Source organism: Cavia porcellus, unplaced genomic scaffold (genome assembly GCF_034190915.1).
Source record: "Cavia porcellus strain 051 isolate PalLab524CR breed Dunkin Hartley unplaced genomic scaffold, mCavPor4.1 scaffold_7, whole genome shotgun sequence".
In the NCBI taxonomy this organism is placed as follows: domain Eukaryota; kingdom Metazoa; phylum Chordata; class Mammalia; order Rodentia; family Caviidae; genus Cavia; species Cavia porcellus.
In genome coordinates, this window is record NW_026947490.1 from 24,539,779 (window position 1) to 24,558,199 (window position 18,421).

At 49.3% G+C, this 18,421-nt stretch overlaps 1 protein-coding gene across 13 annotated transcripts in view; it reads right to left on the reverse strand.

Annotated features, from left to right (window-relative positions):
• Zc3h4 (zinc finger CCCH-type containing 4) overlaps window positions 1-18,421 on the reverse strand; it is a 39,030-nt gene that overhangs the window by 12,152 nt on the left and 8,457 nt on the right. For 8 of the 13 annotated variants that reach the window (XM_063252962.1, XM_063252952.1, XM_063252958.1 and 5 more), the window contains 9 exons: window positions 9,626-9,845; window positions 9,265-9,375; window positions 6,931-7,153; window positions 5,302-5,456; window positions 4,728-4,830; window positions 4,505-4,644; window positions 3,888-3,998; window positions 2,340-2,451; window positions 1,768-1,877 (listed from right to left, as the gene is read on the reverse strand). In XM_063252962.1, coding sequence (XP_063109032.1) covers window positions 1,768-1,877; window positions 2,340-2,451; window positions 3,888-3,998; window positions 4,505-4,644; window positions 4,728-4,830; window positions 5,302-5,456; window positions 6,931-7,153; window positions 9,265-9,375; window positions 9,626-9,845 — 1,285 coding nt within the window. Of the gene's footprint in view, window positions 1-1,767; window positions 1,878-2,334; window positions 2,452-3,887; window positions 3,999-4,504; window positions 4,645-4,727; window positions 4,831-5,301; window positions 5,457-6,930; window positions 7,154-9,264; window positions 9,376-9,625; window positions 9,846-15,240; window positions 16,913-18,421 lie in introns of those variants that run through there. The other 5 variants (XM_063252963.1, XM_023562823.2, XM_063252964.1 and 2 more) reach the window with 4 other exon arrangements.

Genomic DNA, 18,421 nt, shown 5'->3' on the forward strand with positions numbered 1-18,421 from the left:
GGAGCTCTAGGCGCTCCAAGGGCTAGGGGAGGCCCTTCCGAGAGGGGCAAGGCACATCGTACTTCTAGAAAATCTTCATCTTAGCATGCTTCTTCTTCCTGGTTTACCAACCTTTAAACCTATGCACTTTTTAAGGTGTGTGGCCAGGAGCTGAAATACACCACTTTGTTTTCAGAAGGGCCTCTGAAGTAGTACTGTCTATCATGGAGGCCTATGCTACCTGCAGCCAGCAAGTGCTAGAAACAGAGCTGACCCACATGGAGGCGATGAGCAGAAAACACAACTCTCCATGGCTGGGGACGCAGCTTGCTGAGCACACTTGAGCCCCTGGGTTCAATTCCCAGCACCATGAAAAAGAAAATAAAAACTCTCAATTTTCTTTGTTATTCACTGATTACTAAAATGGTATTCTACAATAGAATACTACACTGCCATAAAGAAGGATAATCTGGAGACATTTCTAGCTAAATGGCCACACCTTGAGACCATACTCTGCAATGAAATAAACTGGACACATCTGTTTAAATGCCACCTTGTTTTTCTGGTGTGAAAAACTAAAAATGTAAATAAGAACCAAAATGTAAAACAGACATTGGAAAATGAGAAGGAAATGTTCAGATGAGAAGAGGTACGAGGGAGGGGAGAGATGGAAAGGGAAGAAGGGGGGAAAAAAGGAAAAACAATGGAAGGCAGGTGCACATCAGTAATCCCAGCACTCAGGAAGCTGAGGCAGGAGGATCACAGCAAGTTCAAGATCACTCTGAGCTATACAGTAAGTTCAAAGCTAGCCTCAACTACGTAGCAAGACCCTGTCTCAAAAAACCAAAAATATACCCTGCCTCAAAACAAGAACAAAAAAACAAGTAGCAAATGAAGTTAAAAACAAAAATGTGGTACTAAAAATCCTAAAATGAGAACTGCAAGGCTCAGTTGTTCCTATTAAAGCAAAACTCTAGACTTCCAGCAGGGGGCAGAAGTCAGTTAGGAATCACCTAGCCCACCTTACTAGCCCTGTAAGAGAATAGCTGAACTCTAGGTACTTTCTGATTACACAATTCTAGGATGATAGACTCCTCAAAGGAAATGGCAAAAGCAAGCACTCTGCCCACAGACACGTTGGGAATCTCTCCCTTTTGCTTCCCCAGGGCTTCTCCCTGTGGCCCCTACAGTCCTGATGGACAGACCCTTCTAGCTAGATGATGTACTGGTGGTCTCAGTCCTTTTGCCTCAAAAACTAGCCAATCCCCTTTGGTCTCTGTACACTAGGAAGGGCAAGCACCAAGCGGAAGGATATCTGTTCCTCCCTCTTTATTACCTGTATGGATCCATGTCAGAAAAGTGAGGACAAGATGCCCTAATCATCCCAACAGCTCCCTGAGCAAGTCTCCTCCTCCAAGACCCCCAACAGCCCTACCTCCTCATGAGAGCAGCTGAGGAGCACCTGAGCACCTCACACATCCAGCACCTGGTCTTTAAGACATCACAAGGTGCATGTGGAGACCCACCAGGCAACATCCCTCACCGAGGGTCCCCAGTGCACCTCACAGCAGCCTGCCCTAGCTGCTGAGGATAAGATTCACATGGGTCTGACCACTCACACAGCGTCCAGGCAGGGGTCACAGTCTTGTTTCCCTCCTCAGACAGCCCAGCCCCAGATCACTGTGACTGGGAACTCTGGTCTTGCGGAGGCCGGAGTGGACAGCAACAACACTGAGGCTGTGGCAGGCAGGCTTCCTGGCTCCTGTGAGTGTGGCTCTGCACCCTTACCTTATCTAGGAGCTCTCGCGTTTCCTCGGTCAGAGGGTCATGGGAAAACATGCAGTCATCCCCATTGATGCAGTTCCCTGTTGTGTGGTACAGCTTACAGGGAAAGTCACGTTCACAGCAAGTTAAGGCAAAGGCTTCACCTCATGGGTCCTCCCACACAGAGCCCGACCCCTTCTCCTCTAGTGATGAAGAGTGAAGCCCACAGCTGAGGACACTTTCTCAGGCTGCCCACTGGGCTGGCAGCAGACCAGAGCAGAAACATGACTCACAAAATTCCTATTCCAGAACAATTTCTGTACCACCAAGCTGGCCTTGGGGCTGTGTCCTCAGACCCTCAACGAAGGGGGACCTTAAAGAGATTTGCCCAAGGTCACAGAGCCAGCTGGAAAACAACTCAGGCTGTGTAAAGCCAACATGGAGAACGTGTGCTGAGAGGACGCATGGCAGGCGTACCGCAGGCCTGCAGAGCGGACCAGCAGGCCCCCCATGGGGCAGAGGTGAGGGGGAATGCAGAGCCCTGCTTCACCTGGGGGAGCAGCTGCAGCTGCAGCTGCAGCAGTGGCAAAGGATATCATGCATGTAGGGGCAGTTCTCGGCTCGGGCACAGAACCCCGTGATGTAGAACTTGCAGAGCTCTCGCTTCTTTGGCAGTTCAATGTCATGGCTAAAGTTACAGTGGTCTCCCTGGAAGAGAAGCACAGAAAGCGTAAGGTGGTGGTGCTGCAAGCCGTCGCTTACGCCTGTCTACAAAGGGAAGCACTGTCGCCACTGTGTAGAACAGAGCCAAGGCCCCTGGTCTCAGGAAAGGCAGGCTTCTGACCTTGATGCTTCTGCCCAGCAGAGCTACCCCAGCACCTGCCCACGTGCCTTCCTCTTGGCTCCCTGTTCTCCCAACACGGCCATCACCACTTTTCCATGCCTGCCACTTTTCAACTGTCTTCTCCGTCTTCCTGGCTTATTTCCCATCCTGCTCATTACTCATCTTTTTTTTAAACCATTTGCTGTGCATCACCTACCTGAAATTCACACTTCTTCCTTCCTAAAAGAACCCTCATTTAGTCTGGGGAAGAATGTGCCTAGCTGAAAGTATGCCATCTCCCAGCCTCCTTTGCAGAACCAGCTAATGAGATACAGGCAAAAGCTGAAGAGGAAAATTTCTGAATAAAAAACATTCCTTAGCCCATTTTTCTTCCTCTTCGTACTTGGATGTGATGTCCAGAGGCACAGCAGCCATTATGCAAACACAAGGATCACAGCCATATGCTTAAAGACAAGCAAAGGGTAGAAGGAGCCTGGCACCTGCGAGTCACTGAGCACTGCCCACTTGCCCTCAGGTTCCTTGCTCTGAGACTGAGGCTTCTGTGCCGGAGCCAGTGGAGCCACACTTTCTGAAGCTGCTCTCTATCCACTTCCCTGTACCCTTGGCAATGGCCACTCATTTTTATTTGCTCATACATATAAACTTTTAAAAAGAAATGAATTGTGATGAGAACATGGAATAGTTCACATCCAGTGTATTCACGCACTGATTTCTCCCCTAGACAGACACATGGGAGCAACAGGGCCCGTGCGTGTGTGCTGGACAAAGCCACCAGCCACACTCAGTTCCCACAGAGCACTGCGGCCACCGCTCCATCGCCCAGCCCTCAACTCTTCTCAAGTCTACAGCCCAAGCTGACTCCCGCTGGACAGGCTAGTAATGCCCTTCCCATCCCTTACGCAGGAAACATCACATCTTTGCATAAGCATCAGCTCATACATGCCCTTGAGGTCATAAGAATGAGGTGAGAAATTTGGCCAAAAAAGTCTGTGAAACCAAAATAATAGTATGTTGGGGATTTAGCTCAGTGGCATAAGGGCCTGCCTGGCAAGTGTGAGGTCGTGAGTTTGATCCCCAGTGCTACAAAAAATAAATAATAATAATAATAATAATTGTATGTTGTCTTGCTCTTGGTCCTCCTCACGCTGAGAAGTGGACTGAGCCTTCTCCAGGCCCGCCTGGTGTCTCTCAGTGCCAACAGGTGACCTGGAACCACAGACTACCACACAATCACTCCCTACTCCCCTACAGTTGGGTTCACCCCCAACATTCAACTCCCAGAGGTCATGAGGCTCCTTACCCACGTGCATCGCCCTTCCACGAAGTACTTGCAGATGACTTTGCCCTTCTTGTCAGACTGCTGGTGGGGTTTGTCATGGTCACCCCTCCGGTAGTTGCCTCCACCGCCATCCTGTAAGGAGCACAGCACACGGTATGGTGAGGAACCCACAGGAAGGGTGGAGATGGGCTCTGGCCGGTGAGTAACCAACAGGAAAAGGGGATAAGAGGGCACCAACACGCCAAAGCTGCAGGGGCTGGGCCAGGTACTGGTGCTGGCGCAGGAAAGTCACTGGCACCTGAGCCATGGGCAGTGGAGAGCTTGAGTTCCACCTGCCTGACAGGGACCCATCTGCCCCCGGAGCACAGACTGCAGCCTCCTGGGAGGCTTCCCAGGCTAACTGGCTGAGTTGCTAGAAGCTGCTGAAGCACAGACCACTGAGAAGGCTGCACATGCTGACAACTTGGGCCTATAAACACAGTGGGTCCTGCCTGCAGAGCAGCCCCCACAAGAAATGACAATGCCCATCAGCCCCCAGGAAGGGTTGCTAGGAGCAGGGGAACTCGTTGAAAAAAAAACAGGAATTTCCACAAGGAGCCTTGGCCAAAATCATGGGATCTAAAAGAGGAGTCACTCACGCCCATGTCATCGTCATAGAAGTCTTCATCATCATTCATTCCACCCTTGTTCATTCCTCCGCGGCTGCTGCCTCGGCCTCGGCCCCGGCCCATCCCTTTCCCTCGACCCCGGGAGCCCCGGCCCCGGCCTCGACTTAACCCTGCAGGAGGCAGAGAGGGCGTCAGTCTGCTGACCTTTCCTGGGTCCCATGCCCAGCATGTCACCTCCAGGACCTCTGCCCACCTCGGCCTCGGCCATCCTTGGACCGGCGGTACTGGTTCAGCTCCTTGGAGTATTCATCATAATCGTCGTCCCCCATGGGCTCCTCACCTTCTCCATACTGCAGCTCCAGAGAGAAGCAGAGGGCAGGACAGCGTTAGGGAAGACCCGGGGCACACTGCCTGGAACTGTGTGCTCTGCCCTCTTGGAGGCAGGGGACCAACCCGAGGGACTGAATGTGCCACTGGGACGGTAGGACCTGGCAAGGCCAGCAAAGTGGCACCACACAGAGCAGCTAGCACAGAAGGGTGGGAAGATCAGGGCCTGGACGCGACTCCTCTGGCAGGGTGAATACACAGGTGCCACCCAGGAAAGGTGTGGAGCAAGTCTGGAGGACGTTCAGGATCCTGTCTCTAAGGAGGGGCTTTTCTTCACAGCCTGCCGTTTGACAACTTTTCTATTTCACTCCATGTAAAGAGCTCCTTTCTTCCAAAGTAAACATTTAAAGCACAGGAAACTGCCATCCGAGGCTGCCTTTCCCTCAGTGCAGCCCAGGGTCCTACTGCAGCCTCCTCCCACCATGCCCAGGAAATCTCACCTCCATGTCCTCCTCGTAGAAGTCCTCCTCATCGTCCGGGTGCTCTCCTCCCACGGAGCCTCTACCCCGGCCTCGGCTGCCCCTGCCCATGCCCCGGCCTCGAGATCCCCCGCGGCTTCCTCGGCCTCTGTAACCCCTGCCGCGACCTCGGCTGCCTGTGTGGAGATTCACAGTGAGCCTTGGGGGATCTATGCCCCATTGAGAAAGAGGCAGTCCCTCTGCTGCCCTTCTGGAGCTTGGTCCCTGCCATCCACCCTGGCTTTCGGGACACAAGGCCACTGCAGCCCTTGCCCTGCTTCCAGGTACCTGTCCCCTCAGGGCTGAAGGGCCCAACAGCAGCCACCAGCCACACAAGCACCTGGAGCATGGTTGCTCCAAGCTAAGAGATACGAGTACAAAACACACACTGACTTCAAAGACTTATGGGGAAAGAGAATAGAAATCATTCTGATTGTTGAACTAGATTTGGAATATATCAGTTAATGAGATCAGGCTATCAAAGTTTGTTTAATGTTTGCTCTAGGGTTTCCCCCAAACACAAGGCCTGTCAAAAGGAGGTGTCCAGGAAAGACAAATGTATGGCCACTAGCAACAGGCAGGGGTCACGAGTCTGAAAAAACTCTCAATTAGAAGATTCTGGCCAGGCCTGTGACACGTTCCTGTAATCCCAGCACCCAGGAGGCTGAGGCAAGAGTCTCTCCGAATTTGAGGCCAGCCCGAACTACATAGGAGACTCTCTCTGAAAAAAAAAGCAAAACTAAGCCAAGGATGGTGGCACATACCTATAATCCTAGCACTCAGGAGGTTGAGGCAGGAGGATGGCTGCAAATTCACAGCCAGGTTGGACTATGCAGTGAGTCCAAAGCCAGCCTGAACTACACAGTGAGACCTTGTCTCACCACAAAAAAAAAAAAAAAAAAATCAAAAGGCCCCCTGGGCCAGGCTGTCTCTGGAAGGAGACAGTTCCAAGGTTCCAGGCTGGGCTATCTCTGGGGCCTGGCCCTCCCCCACCATGCTCTCACAGACTGTAGGCCACAGGTTCAAGCTCTAGAGGTGTGGCAGAGGCCTGGGCTGCAACCACACCTGGTCAGGTGATGAGAACCAGGGATAAGGAAGGCAGTGAGCATCTGATAGACTGGCCCAGATGAGAAAGAAGCTGTCCCTCTCCTCTCTCCCCACAGTTCTCCTGAAATGAACTTTAAAAATTGCACTTCAGCCGGGTGTGGTGGCTCACGCCTGTAATCCTAGCACTGAGAAGGCTGAGGCAGGAGGATCATTGCGAGTTCAAGACCAGCTTAAGCTACAAAGTGAGCTCAAGGCCAGCCTGAACTGCACAGCAAGATCCTGTCTCAAAAGACAAAAAAATAATAAATAAAAAATTGTACTTCAGGCAGCCTGGCCTTTTCCCTGCCTTCTACCAGCCTGGCACTATCCTGAGCTCAGTCTGGCCAGGAATGATCTTCCTGACACCACCACACCACACCACGGGGGAGCTCACCAAAGCCCTTTACACCTCCCCCCTTCCTAAATGACCACCTGTGTCTCCTCCCAGAGGTGAGCCTCTGGAGGGTCAGGCACTGCAGTCTGCTTGGCCTCAGCCCTAGAGGAGACACTGCTTGGCTGGCTCACCTCGGCCTCGGCTGCTGCCCTCCTTGGAGCGGCGATACTGGTTCAGCTCTTTGGTGAAGTCATCGTAGTCATCCTTGCCCATGTCTTCTTCCTCGTCCCCCTCATATTCTCCATACTGCTCATTCTCATAGTCTTCGTACATGCTGTAGCCCTTGCTGTCCATCTTGGAGTAGGACTTCTTGGGAAGGGATGAGGTATGTGATGGGGGGTACTGCTGGTGGGACTGTAAGTCCCGGGGAGAGGGATGAGACATCAGTTGGCCTTGTGACTGGGGGCCACCAACCTCCTAGGTGCCCACAAGCTGCCCCAGACGACTCTGGGGCCTGGCTTTCCCCTGAAGGGCTGGACAATGTGTCGGCTCTTAGGAAAGGGCAGCCATTCAAAGCAAGCAGAAACCCAGGCCCTGTGACCCCTAGTAAACCAAGGGCGAGAGAAGAGGCATTGCCGGGGATGCCAGGGCAACCACATTTGGGAGGGGTCCATCAGCAGGAAGCCCATGCTCTGAAAGCACTCTAAAGCCTTGGAGTTCAATTACTGTCCTGCCTGCCAACCACACTAAAGAGCAGTTTCAGGAGATGCTTTCTAAAGGTGTGCTTATGCCAAGTGGTGCCGGAAAAGAGGAAAACACATATACATAGAAAGAATGGGATGTTCTTTAATGAGAAAACACACAGGTCTGGGGATATGGCTCAGCTGCGCAGCACTTGCTGAGCAGGTGTGAGCACCCAGGTTTGATCCTTAGCCACACACACACATGCATACACAAAGGGAATGGACAGGTTAATTATGTGTTCAGACAGCAAGGCAAAGAAAAGAGCTACAGAACAATGAAAACAGTGCTTGCCTCGCATACACAAGGCCCTGGGTTAGATTCCCCAGCACCATGGCAAAAAAAAAAAAAAAAAGGAAAAGGAAAATGGAGAAACCCTAAGAGCATGTTGCTGAGACAGGGTGCCATGATATATGCTTGCAGTTCCAGCTATTGGGGAGCCTGAGGCAGGAAAATCATTTGAGGCTAGGGGTTCAAAGCCAGTTTAGGCACCACAGTGTGATCCCCATCTCAAAATAAATAAATAAATAAACAAACAAATAAATAAATAAATGAAAGAATATTGCAAGGAGAAAGAAGTCAGTTCCAAAATACTGTGAAATGTATGGTTCCAACCAAGACAGGCATTTCAGAACAGCCAAAAGTGCGGAGACTAAAGATTGGGAGTTGGGGTGGGGAAAAAGCCAAAGATGAACGGGAAGAGCACAAGCAGTGAAATTACTGTGTGATGCTGCAACCAAACCCAGAGCTGTAACCTAAGTGAAGGACATCAGTGAACACTAATGGATCAGCACGCAATTCGCAGTATAACCATGTATCACACTAGTGCAGGTGTCAAGGATAAGGGGGACTGCCTCATGTGAGGGATAAGGGAACTGTACTATTTGTCCAGTTTCTTTTTTTTTTTTCTTTCCTTTCCTTTTCTTTCTTTCTTTCTTTCTTTTTTTTTTTTTTTTTTTTTTTTTGAGACAGAGTCTCACCACGTTATTTCAGGCTGGCATTGAACTTACTATGTAGCCCATCCTGGCCTTAAACTGCAGTAATCCTCCTGCTTCAGCTCCTAAGAGCTGGAATTACATGCATGTGACACCATGCCTAGCAAAGTCCATTAATTTTAAAATATCTACATTTAAGCTGGATTTTTCTGGGGGGAAAAATATACGCAAACTGAACAAATAATGTGCTGAACAAATTTATATTCTTCAATTCAAAGATGTAATGCAGTATTTGACCTCTCACTATAAAAGCTTTAACAAACAAACAAACCTTTTAAGATAATTTATACCCCTGACCATTTCCTTCTCTTGCCACAAGTCACCTATGGACAGCAGAAAGTATTCAGCTGTCACCTGGGCCAGTGAGACATATTGAGTCCTGCCAAGGCTTTGGAGTAGACACAGCTCAGAAAAGGCTCAAGAGCAAGCCTTACAGAGATCTGTCACCAGGTTTAAATCCTATCTCCTCTACTTTAGAGCTGGTGACCCCACTGAAATTTTCTTTTTTTTTTTTTATCGGTACCGGGGATCGAACTCACTACTACCTGCTTACAAAGCAGGCGCTTATGCCGCTGAGCTAAATCCCCAGCCCCGACCACTGAAATTTTCTAACTCCTAGTTTCCTCACCTGTAAAACAGGGACAAAAATAACACCTAATATCATAGGGTTAAAGTCCACACGGAGTTCATGAGAGAAAGCCCAAATGGGGAAAGAACTCCATGAACATGGGTCCTGGAGTACTCCTGGTCCCGACTCCCTGGCCGCCAGGGTGCCAAGCAGTTACTCACCGGCACGTATGGGGGGCTATACTCCCGGTACTTGCGGTGCCCCTTCTCATTCGGGCTGAAATCTGACTCATCTGAGAAGTCTGAGAAGTCATCACTGGAAGAAGCATGGCGCTGCAGTGACAGGAGAGGTGAGTTAGTGACTGCTGCAGGTGGCCGTCCTGCACACAGCCCCGGACAAGCAATACTAGCCTGTGCCCCAAGCGCACCATGTTCCACCTGAATCGCCTCACCTGGGGGCACTCAGTGGCAGTGGAGCACAAGCTGCCAGCTCATTAAGACAGACACCAAGAAGAGTACCCTCTGGGCGGACAGGACAGGTCCTGTGCCAGCAGTGCAGCAACGCCAACCTTCCTGGACCTACTTTGTGCTTGGATTTCCTCCTCTTCTTTGACCTCCTCTTCTCCTTCTCCCGTTCTTTCTTCCGTTTCCGCTTCAGCCTCCTGTGAGATTTCTCCTCATCTGAGTCGCTATGGTGTTTCTCCCCCTTTTCTTTCCGACTTCTCTCTTGCCCTCCTGGGGTGTCCTGGGTCTCCTCTGCCCCATCATCTTCCAGTTCACCTTCTTCCAACTCACCATCTTCCCTAAAAGCAACCCCAAAGTCAACATGAAGTGGGGGCTGTCAACAGCAAAACTCAAGGGCTCAGGGTTGGGGAACCCACAGGAGTGGGGGCAAGCGCTGTGATCTTCGGGATGGGCCGTGGAAGGATGTGAAAACCACCTCATCTCACTCCAAAAGCACTGTGCCTGAGTGTAATTGACTGGAAGGGTGGTGGTAGAAAAACCAATGAAATGTAAAGGCACCACTGCTAGCAGGCTAGGGCTGGAGTTTAGCTCAGTGACACAGCATTTGCCTAGTTACAAAAGGCAGAAAGCACAACTCCTGGAACCATGAAAAATAAAAAAAAGACAGGGACACCACCAGCAAAGGTTGTAGACAAACCCAAGCCCAAGCTAGGATGTCTCTGAATGTCCCTCAGGACCACCGTTGTTAGCCGATGGCAGCAGGTTCTGTGGTCACATGAGGGAAGGAAGGGAGAGGCAACTAGGGGCCTTGGAGAACCTCAGCAGCAGCAGCAGCCACTATCTCACTGGGTAGCATTTCTGAAACCCCCTTGACCACAGAAGTGCCTGGCCCAGGGATACAGGACTGGCACCCCTCCTGCAGCACCGTGACCTGGCTGCTGGAGGCTGTGTCCCCAGGGACACTCAGTGAGGGGAGAGATGGTGCCGGTGGACAGTGGTGGGAAAGCCCTGGGTCTGCACCAGGAGTGACCTGCACGCAGCTCTCCATGCTCCTCAGAGGGCCTGGGATACTGAAGGACTCCACAATGGTTCCTTAACAACCACTGGTGTAGACATTGTGGGCCCTGGGCTTCTTGGTCTGATTTACTGTCAGTCCCATCGCTGAGCAGGGGATGGGGACACAGACAGACAGACAGGGATGCTGAGCAACTAGAGCAAGGGGAACTCTCCTAGGCCGAGGCTGTTTTCCCCTTCCCTCCTGTAACTTGCTTCACCTCCTTCTCCGCCTTGTGACTCCCATGTCACCCCAATGCCCAATACTTTAGAAAGTGTTCTCCAAATATAACAGACACTGCCAGCAGCACGCTGTGGGTGGGGTGGGGGTGAGGGAGTGTTCAGGGAGGACGACAGATAGAAAAGGAATCCAGATTTCAAGCCAAACCCACAGACACAGTTTTTACAAGTATAAAAGGCAGCAGAGGAAAGAAAAACAAAACAAAAATTAACTTCAAAAGCTCCAAAAGAGGACCAGGCTTGTGGCTCAGTGGCATAAAAAAAAGCTCTTAAAAGTTTCTTATGATGGGCTGGGGATTTAGCTCAGCGGCATAAGCGCCTGCTTTGCAACAGGCAGTCATGAGTTCGATCCCCGGTACCGATTTAAAAAAAAAAAAAGTTCCTTATGAATGACTACAGCAAGTTTTGTGTGTGAGCATAAAAATTCCATCCATCTCAGTTAACTAGGACACAAAGAGATAAAGATAATGTCAAAAGTCATAAAGGTAGGCACGGGGGTGCATGCCTGTAATCCCAGCTACAAAGACAGCCAAGGTAGGAGGATCAAAATCTAAAGCCAGCCTGGGCAATTTAGTAAAAAAAAAAGTCTCAAAAAAGGGAGGATTTAGCCCACTCATAGAGCACCTGCCCAGCATGTATGAGGCTCTGGGTTCAATCCTCATTACCTCCCCACAAAACAGTAACAAAACAAGTCAAAGGAAAAAGGCCTTGGGACTGCAACAGCTAGGCAGGAGCCCAAAAGGGTCTAGGGGCTTTGTGGAAGAGAAACAAACCATCATTTCCTTAGGACCCTCCATGACCCTTTCACTCACATCACTCCTTTGTCCACTCAGGGACTGTGCCTCAAACACCAAGCAGCCTCTCAAGAGGAGCTTTTCTATCAATCTCACGCTCGATTCAAAGGGGAAGGATCTGATTTAAACCCCAAATGGTACTGCCTCCCAGATCTCCAGAGACAGAGGTCAAGGGCAGCTCCAGAACAGAAGCCAGGACAGGAAGCTCTTTTTGTCATTTCAAAGGAAGACAGGAGATGTAACAATGTGCGGAGACTGCTGTTTCTTCCTGACCTGCCAGCTGGCTGGGACTCCTCAGGGAGACACCCAGCAACCTCTGGACAAGAGGGGTGGCATTCCTGACAAGTGAGGCACCTTGCAGCTAGGCAGGGGCCCCAAAACCAGCAGGATGTCCTCACCCACTTTAAGAGCACACCACCTGACTGGGGAAACTGCTTTGTTCCCCAGGGAGGAGCTGTTACTCAGTGACACAGCAAACTTCCTGCTGTGTAGTCACTGGAGGTGGTGACTGGAACAGACTGACTGTCCCCATGGGAATACTGTGGGCGGGCGAGGACCACACCCCAGAGAAACACAGGGGACAAACACAAAGAAAGGCAGAGAGCGCCTAGAAAGGTAACTGGTTGGAATCTATAAGGAAATGCTGACCACAGCACTGTCTTCCACAGTGTATTCTGGAATGGGAAACGCTGAGGAGGTAGGACACCATTCAGGTCACAAACATTTCTGAGTTCCTACACACTACCAGCTACTAAGCTACCTGCCTTTTCATTTTCCTAATAGAAAACTGATATGCTTCAGAAATTTAGTTAGCAAGATAGCTTCCATGACACAGAGGGCAGAGTCAAAACCAAGCCAGAACAGGCCAGCAGTCCCATGGAGCCCCCCATCTGGCACAGCAAGTGACTGTCTTGTCCAGGGTCTCTGAGGCCTCCACACAGTCCCCCTGCCAGAGTTGGCCCTGACAAACACACGACTGCTCTAACCTAACATGTGGGGATGTTCGCAGCAGTACAACAAAAGACCAGCCAAGGCACTCAAGCATCTTAACCATCATCCAGAATGATTCTGGAAGAAGCCTCTTCTTTCTAAAGCATTTTTACCAAGGTGGGCAAGTACAGCATTTGGATCCCAAAGATGGATTCTCCATACTGTCTACCAACACTCCAAGACACATCGGGGCTCAGAAGGGTTCAACTACACAACTTTCTGTGCAACAGGCAGTGCAAACTTGGAAGTCTCTCTACCTAGGGAATAGCTGAAAAGCAGGAACTTTACAAAGATCACCGATGATTCATTCACTGAGGTGGATGTATGGGTGGGTCTTCCTTGTGCTAGGGCCCAGTCTAACTCTGCTGAGGGTCACATGGGCCATGCCAGCCAGGCTAAAAGGCCTACAACAATATTAGGACTGATTCCTTCCTTTAGACTATGTTCAGCGGAAAGAAAGGAAATCAAGCCCACTGGGAGAGCGGGTAGAATCCTGAGGGCCATTCACACAACTGCACGAAGGCAGTTTCCACAAAATGGCAACCAGGTTTAAGCAGTGCCACTTAACAGGCTGCCAGCAAAATCCATGTCAGAGTGGGATTAAATACCGAGGGAGCATGCTTAACAGACTATGACATAATCCCCCAAGAAAAGTGGGGAAGCCCCACTGTGCTAATCATTTCAATCTAGACCTGCCAAATCCTCTTGAGACCAGCTTGCAGGAGCAAACCCTGAAAGGGCAGCCTGTGAGGAGGCTGCTGTGTTCCCAGAGCCTAGCCCAGCAACATCCCACCACAGCTGTAGCTGACACGGCCACCAGAGCTGCAGGAGACAGGAGACCAGCCATACTGAGATGCCTGGAAAGGGCCCCTAGGAGGAACTGGGAAGAAGCCAAGGCCTCCCTAGAGGCAGCTCTCTGTCCTGAACCTCTAGGACAAAGCTTCCTGAGCATCTGAGTTTCCATTTTCAGAGCTGGCAGACCGCCTCTTGGGTCAAACAGATCTGGACTCCTGGCCTAAGTAATACCTACTGGGCCAACTCCCCAAGGCACAGATGTGTGTGGGGTTCATCACATACCATAGGCTCAGCAAAAACAGTACTGTACTTGGAAAAGAAACTTGCTATGCCACATGGTCTCGTGGCTTGGGCACCGTGTGTCTTCCTACAAGGAACTCAACCAACTCTGCCTCTTCTCTAGCAAGCGCTCTTGCTCTATAACCTGAGCCTTGTTAATCTCTTCTGTGGAGTGGGTAACATTAGTACCTATTTTGAGGGGCAATAGGTCTAAATCAGACAATAAGGATGAAGCATCTGACTTGGGAGGCAACAGAGCTACAGATTTGAAGAATCAGCTAGCATGAGCACACCTGACCAAACATCCCTAGACTGGCTGATGCTGATGGCAATGCAAGCTCTGCTGACTGCTGCCACCCTCTCTCAATCAATCCAGCTGGCAAAACTGATGAAACCAGCATCTCCCCTTCCCCAGCTCCCAGCTACACTATGCTATAAAACAACCAGGTGGTTGACCAACAGGAAGAGAGACAAAGAGAGGCCAGACCCAGGTAGAAAGGACAAAAGGCCCCTGGGAGAACAATGCCTGCAACATGGCAACTGTCTAGGCAAGAGTTTTGAACAGCACACGCCTGAAATCCTAGCACTTCAGGAGGCTGAGGCAAGGGAACCGCTATAAGTTCGAGGCCAGTCTGGGATATGTAGTGAATTCAAAGGCAGCCTACACTATAAAGCCAGTCTCAAAAAATAAAATAAAAAGTTGGACAAATCTGAAAGGTACCAGGGGCTTATGGCTCTATCTGACTTATGAGGGAAAAAAGAGGCAAAACAAAAAGGAACTCATGGGAACAGTGGCTATTACCTGATGTTCATGAGGCAGCTAGGTTAATATGAAGGTCAGGGTTATGATCATTAACTGCCCAGACTCTCAACAGATTGCCTGAGTAGGCACTGAATGACCCATTAACTAGGGACAAAATTACGAAAATTACAAGGAGGCTCAGCCTCTTCAAATGTTTAACCGATGGCCTAAGTTTAGAAATCCGAGATCCAGGCCTATCTCTGTCGGACGCAGGCGCAAAGGCCCAGGGCCTTTCCTTTTCCTGTAGAATATCAGATCAGGCTTCACACCTAAGAAAGGCCCCCACAACCTTCCCTTGAATTAGGAAGTATACAGCAGCCACAGGGGAATCTCACTGAGGGCTTTCAGAGCCAGGAAACCCTTGAACTAAATCTCTGGGCTCTGGATGTGTTTTTCCGTGTCCTTACTACCTAGTTTATCAACTAGAAATTGAGGGCAACAGAGCTCTGTGTCTCCCTTCACCTCAGCATTCTCAGATGTGGTCACAGCCCACTCTGTGATGTCACAACTTTCCATGGAACATGCCATCATCACAGCAACCAGCTGAGCACCAAGCAGAGGCCAACCAGGGAATTTCATTTCTGCACAAGCAAGATGGCATATCATACAGGCATCCAAACCCAAGCCACCACCTCCTGGTAGCTGCGACAGGGGATACCAGAGCAACTGGAACCTAGACCGGGTATTTGAGACATTAACTTCTTGTTAATTTTGTTAGGAAAGATGGCAGTATCTTTTACCTTATAAAAAATAAATCCTGCCAGGCATGGTGACACTCACCTGTAATTCCAGCACTCTGGGAAGTTGAGGCACAGGATCCCAAGTTTGAGTCCAGCCTGGGTAACTTAGACCCTTTCTCAAATTAAAAAAAAAGGGGGGAGGGGATGGGAGGCCACTGGGGATGCAGTTCAGTATGGTATGGAATGGAAACACATACCATACCTATAATCCCAGGTATAGGGAAACTGAAGAAGGAAGAAAGTTGAGGAGCCCAGCCTGGGTAATTCAGTGAGACATGTTTTCAAATAAAGGACCAAGGATATAACTCAGGGACACAGCACTTGCTTAGCATATGTGAAGTTCTCAGATGGGGCAAAATTAATTTGCCCGTAGGATGATAGCAGGAAGAACCAGAGTTTGGGACTTAATTTTTTCTTTTTTCTTTTAATACTATGAAAATTGAACTTAGAGCCTCACTTAAGCCAGGCAAGAGTTCTACCACTGAATTATATATCCCTAAGCCTTTCTTATTTTAAAGATCTTACTAAATTTAATTGCCCAAGCTGATCTTAAATTTGTGATCCTGCTGCTTCAGCCTCCGAAGTTCCTGGAATTAATGGGGTGCCACTACCAAGACTTTCTGACTCCAAGCTCCAGGTTTGTTTTTTTCCCCAGCTCTTAACAATAGAAACTATGTGAAAAAGAATAATGTACTAAACAGGCCAACTGACAAACAATCCTCACCTTGAAATTTATAACTTGAGTGCAAAAAACAAAGACATATATATATAAAACAGAATATGTGAAACAGTAGAGTGATTTCTTGGTACTCATTGTTAATTGACTCCAAAAGGTGACAAGGGCCAAACAGTTTTGGCAGGAAAAGGTAGGCAGTCATGAGGCAATCCACACTGTTAAGTTCTGGCTGTTGTGCATGTCAAAGAAATGCTCATCGCCAGAAAAACACCTTAAGCTGTGCAGAGCACCAAATGCAAAGAGTTTCACAGCAGCCAGGTTCCTAGGTATGACTGCATTCCAACAGCTGGCAAAATGAGCACCAAGACACTGTACAAGTTTCTTAAACATCTCACATCCCCAGTTTCTTCAGGAGAAAGCAAGGAGGGAACCTCCAGGATGAGGTCATGGGGTGAATTCCAGGAGCAGTGAGCACAAACCCAGCTCACCAAATGTTTAGGAGTAAAAACTACTGAAATGCACAGATACAAGATTGGTACAATCGGGGCTGGAGGTTTAGCTCAGCGGCATAAGCGCCTGCCTTGGAAGCAGGCAGTCATGAGTTCAATCCCCAGGACCGATAAAAAGGAAAAAGACAAAAAAAAAAGTAAGATTGGTACAGTCCTTCTAACAATGGCATTTAAAAATGTGACCAAAGATGTTTGGATGGTTTAGGAAACAAGAAGTACACTGAAAGATCCAAGCAATCCCAGTAAGAAATAAATAGGACTGATTCCAAGGCAGAAAGCAAAGCGCACACTTGTGGGAGGTTAACTGCAAAGGCCACTAACAGGAAACTGAACACCTTTGCCCCCAAGCACGCAGCACCCGCAACTGGAACTCCTGCAAGCACACAAACCTCACAGAACAGACAACAAAAAAACAGACACAAACTTGTGATCCCAGTACTTGGAGACTAAGGCAGGAGGACTGCTGCAAGATCAAGGCCAGTGTAGGATACATAGGGAAACCCGCTCAAAAAAACAAAACAGAACAAAACCCACCCCAAACCTGCAAAAAGAGCCTCACGGAGACAAACCTGCCATTTCCTTTGCCTCACCACCTCTTCTTCCACTCCTATTACTTTGAATAGAGCCTTGCTCAATCAGCAAACACAGATCTCAGATCCAAGTTTCTCCTGGCAGATCAACCTCTGGAATTTGCTTCTCAGGAATTAAGTTTTCTAACCACCTTCTCATGCCAACAGGCTGAAAGCTGCAGAGGTGCTGGATCTCACCCAAGGCAGCCAGATATCTACTACTCCCAGGAGGAAAGTGTTATTTAACTATGAATAAAAGACATCTTGTTTATAATTTTTTAGGAGAATCAATTTGGTTCCATTCAACATATTTTGGATCAAGGCAAAGTACTACTATTTTCCTAACAAGAGACCTGGCCCCTAAATTTGAAATTTCTGACCAACAACATAATCTCTTCTTATAGTTGCAATTATCTGAAAAACAACAATGTTAATTTCCAGCCGCCTGTGGACACCATACAGGAAAACAAAGAAGCTCACAGTCACCCTAAGTTTATAAAACCCAGCACAAGGTCAGACCCATTCTGGGAGGGTGCTCAGGACACACTGCAGAAGAATGGAGTGTCTGTGTCAGCTACCCAAACCTCTTAGATAATTTCCTAAGAACCCCACTCAGCAATGCAAAGCATTTCAAGCTCTGATGAGGTCCCTGAAGGACTATCTTGTCATAAACTCATTTTTTGAGTCTTATCAAGGGCTTCCTGATTGGCTAGAAACAGCCAGGCTAAGTGAAGAGATAGACAGGTGAACAAGGCCTCCCAGGGAAGTGGCCTGCAATGTCCTGCATCTGATTTGGTTACTTGACTGCTCTGGTGCCCTGGGCAGTGGCAGGGCCAACCTAGAATCCCAAGGAAATCTAAACCATGTTGTCTGTTAGGAAAATGAGAAGGGCAATAATCCAAGCCAGCTGCAATGGTCATTTGACAAGTGACACTAGTGTCAAGACCCAAATCCTTGGGCTGGGCCATAGCAGGATGGGTTAGCTGTGATCCACTTCCACACCTAGGCTTCAACTGGTGTCCAGTTTCTAGTCCTAATGAATGAAAATCCCTTCCATTTAGATATTCAAAACCCCAGGCTTGGGGCGGGGGTTAACTCAGTGGTGTAAGTACCTGCCTCGCAAGCACAAGGTTGCAAATTCAATCCTACGTCACCCACTCCCCCAAAAGCCCAGGCTTGAGCCTTTTCATTCCCTGGAAAAAGCAGAATATAGAAATGTAAGAGCTGCTGCAGACTGAGGACAGGGAGTGAGGCACTCCCACGACACTCATGTCTCTCAAGCGCACTTGCAACAGATCTCCTGTACCCTTTACTCCCTCCCACCACAATAGCAGTGGGGATGGGGGTGGGGTATGTGTGGGCGGACCACCACTGAAAGGAGGCCAGCAAGGGCTAAAGAGTAACACTGTCAGCTTTATGGGCCAAGGTCTAGGTCCCAAGGACTCCCTGCTGCCAAGTGACACTGCC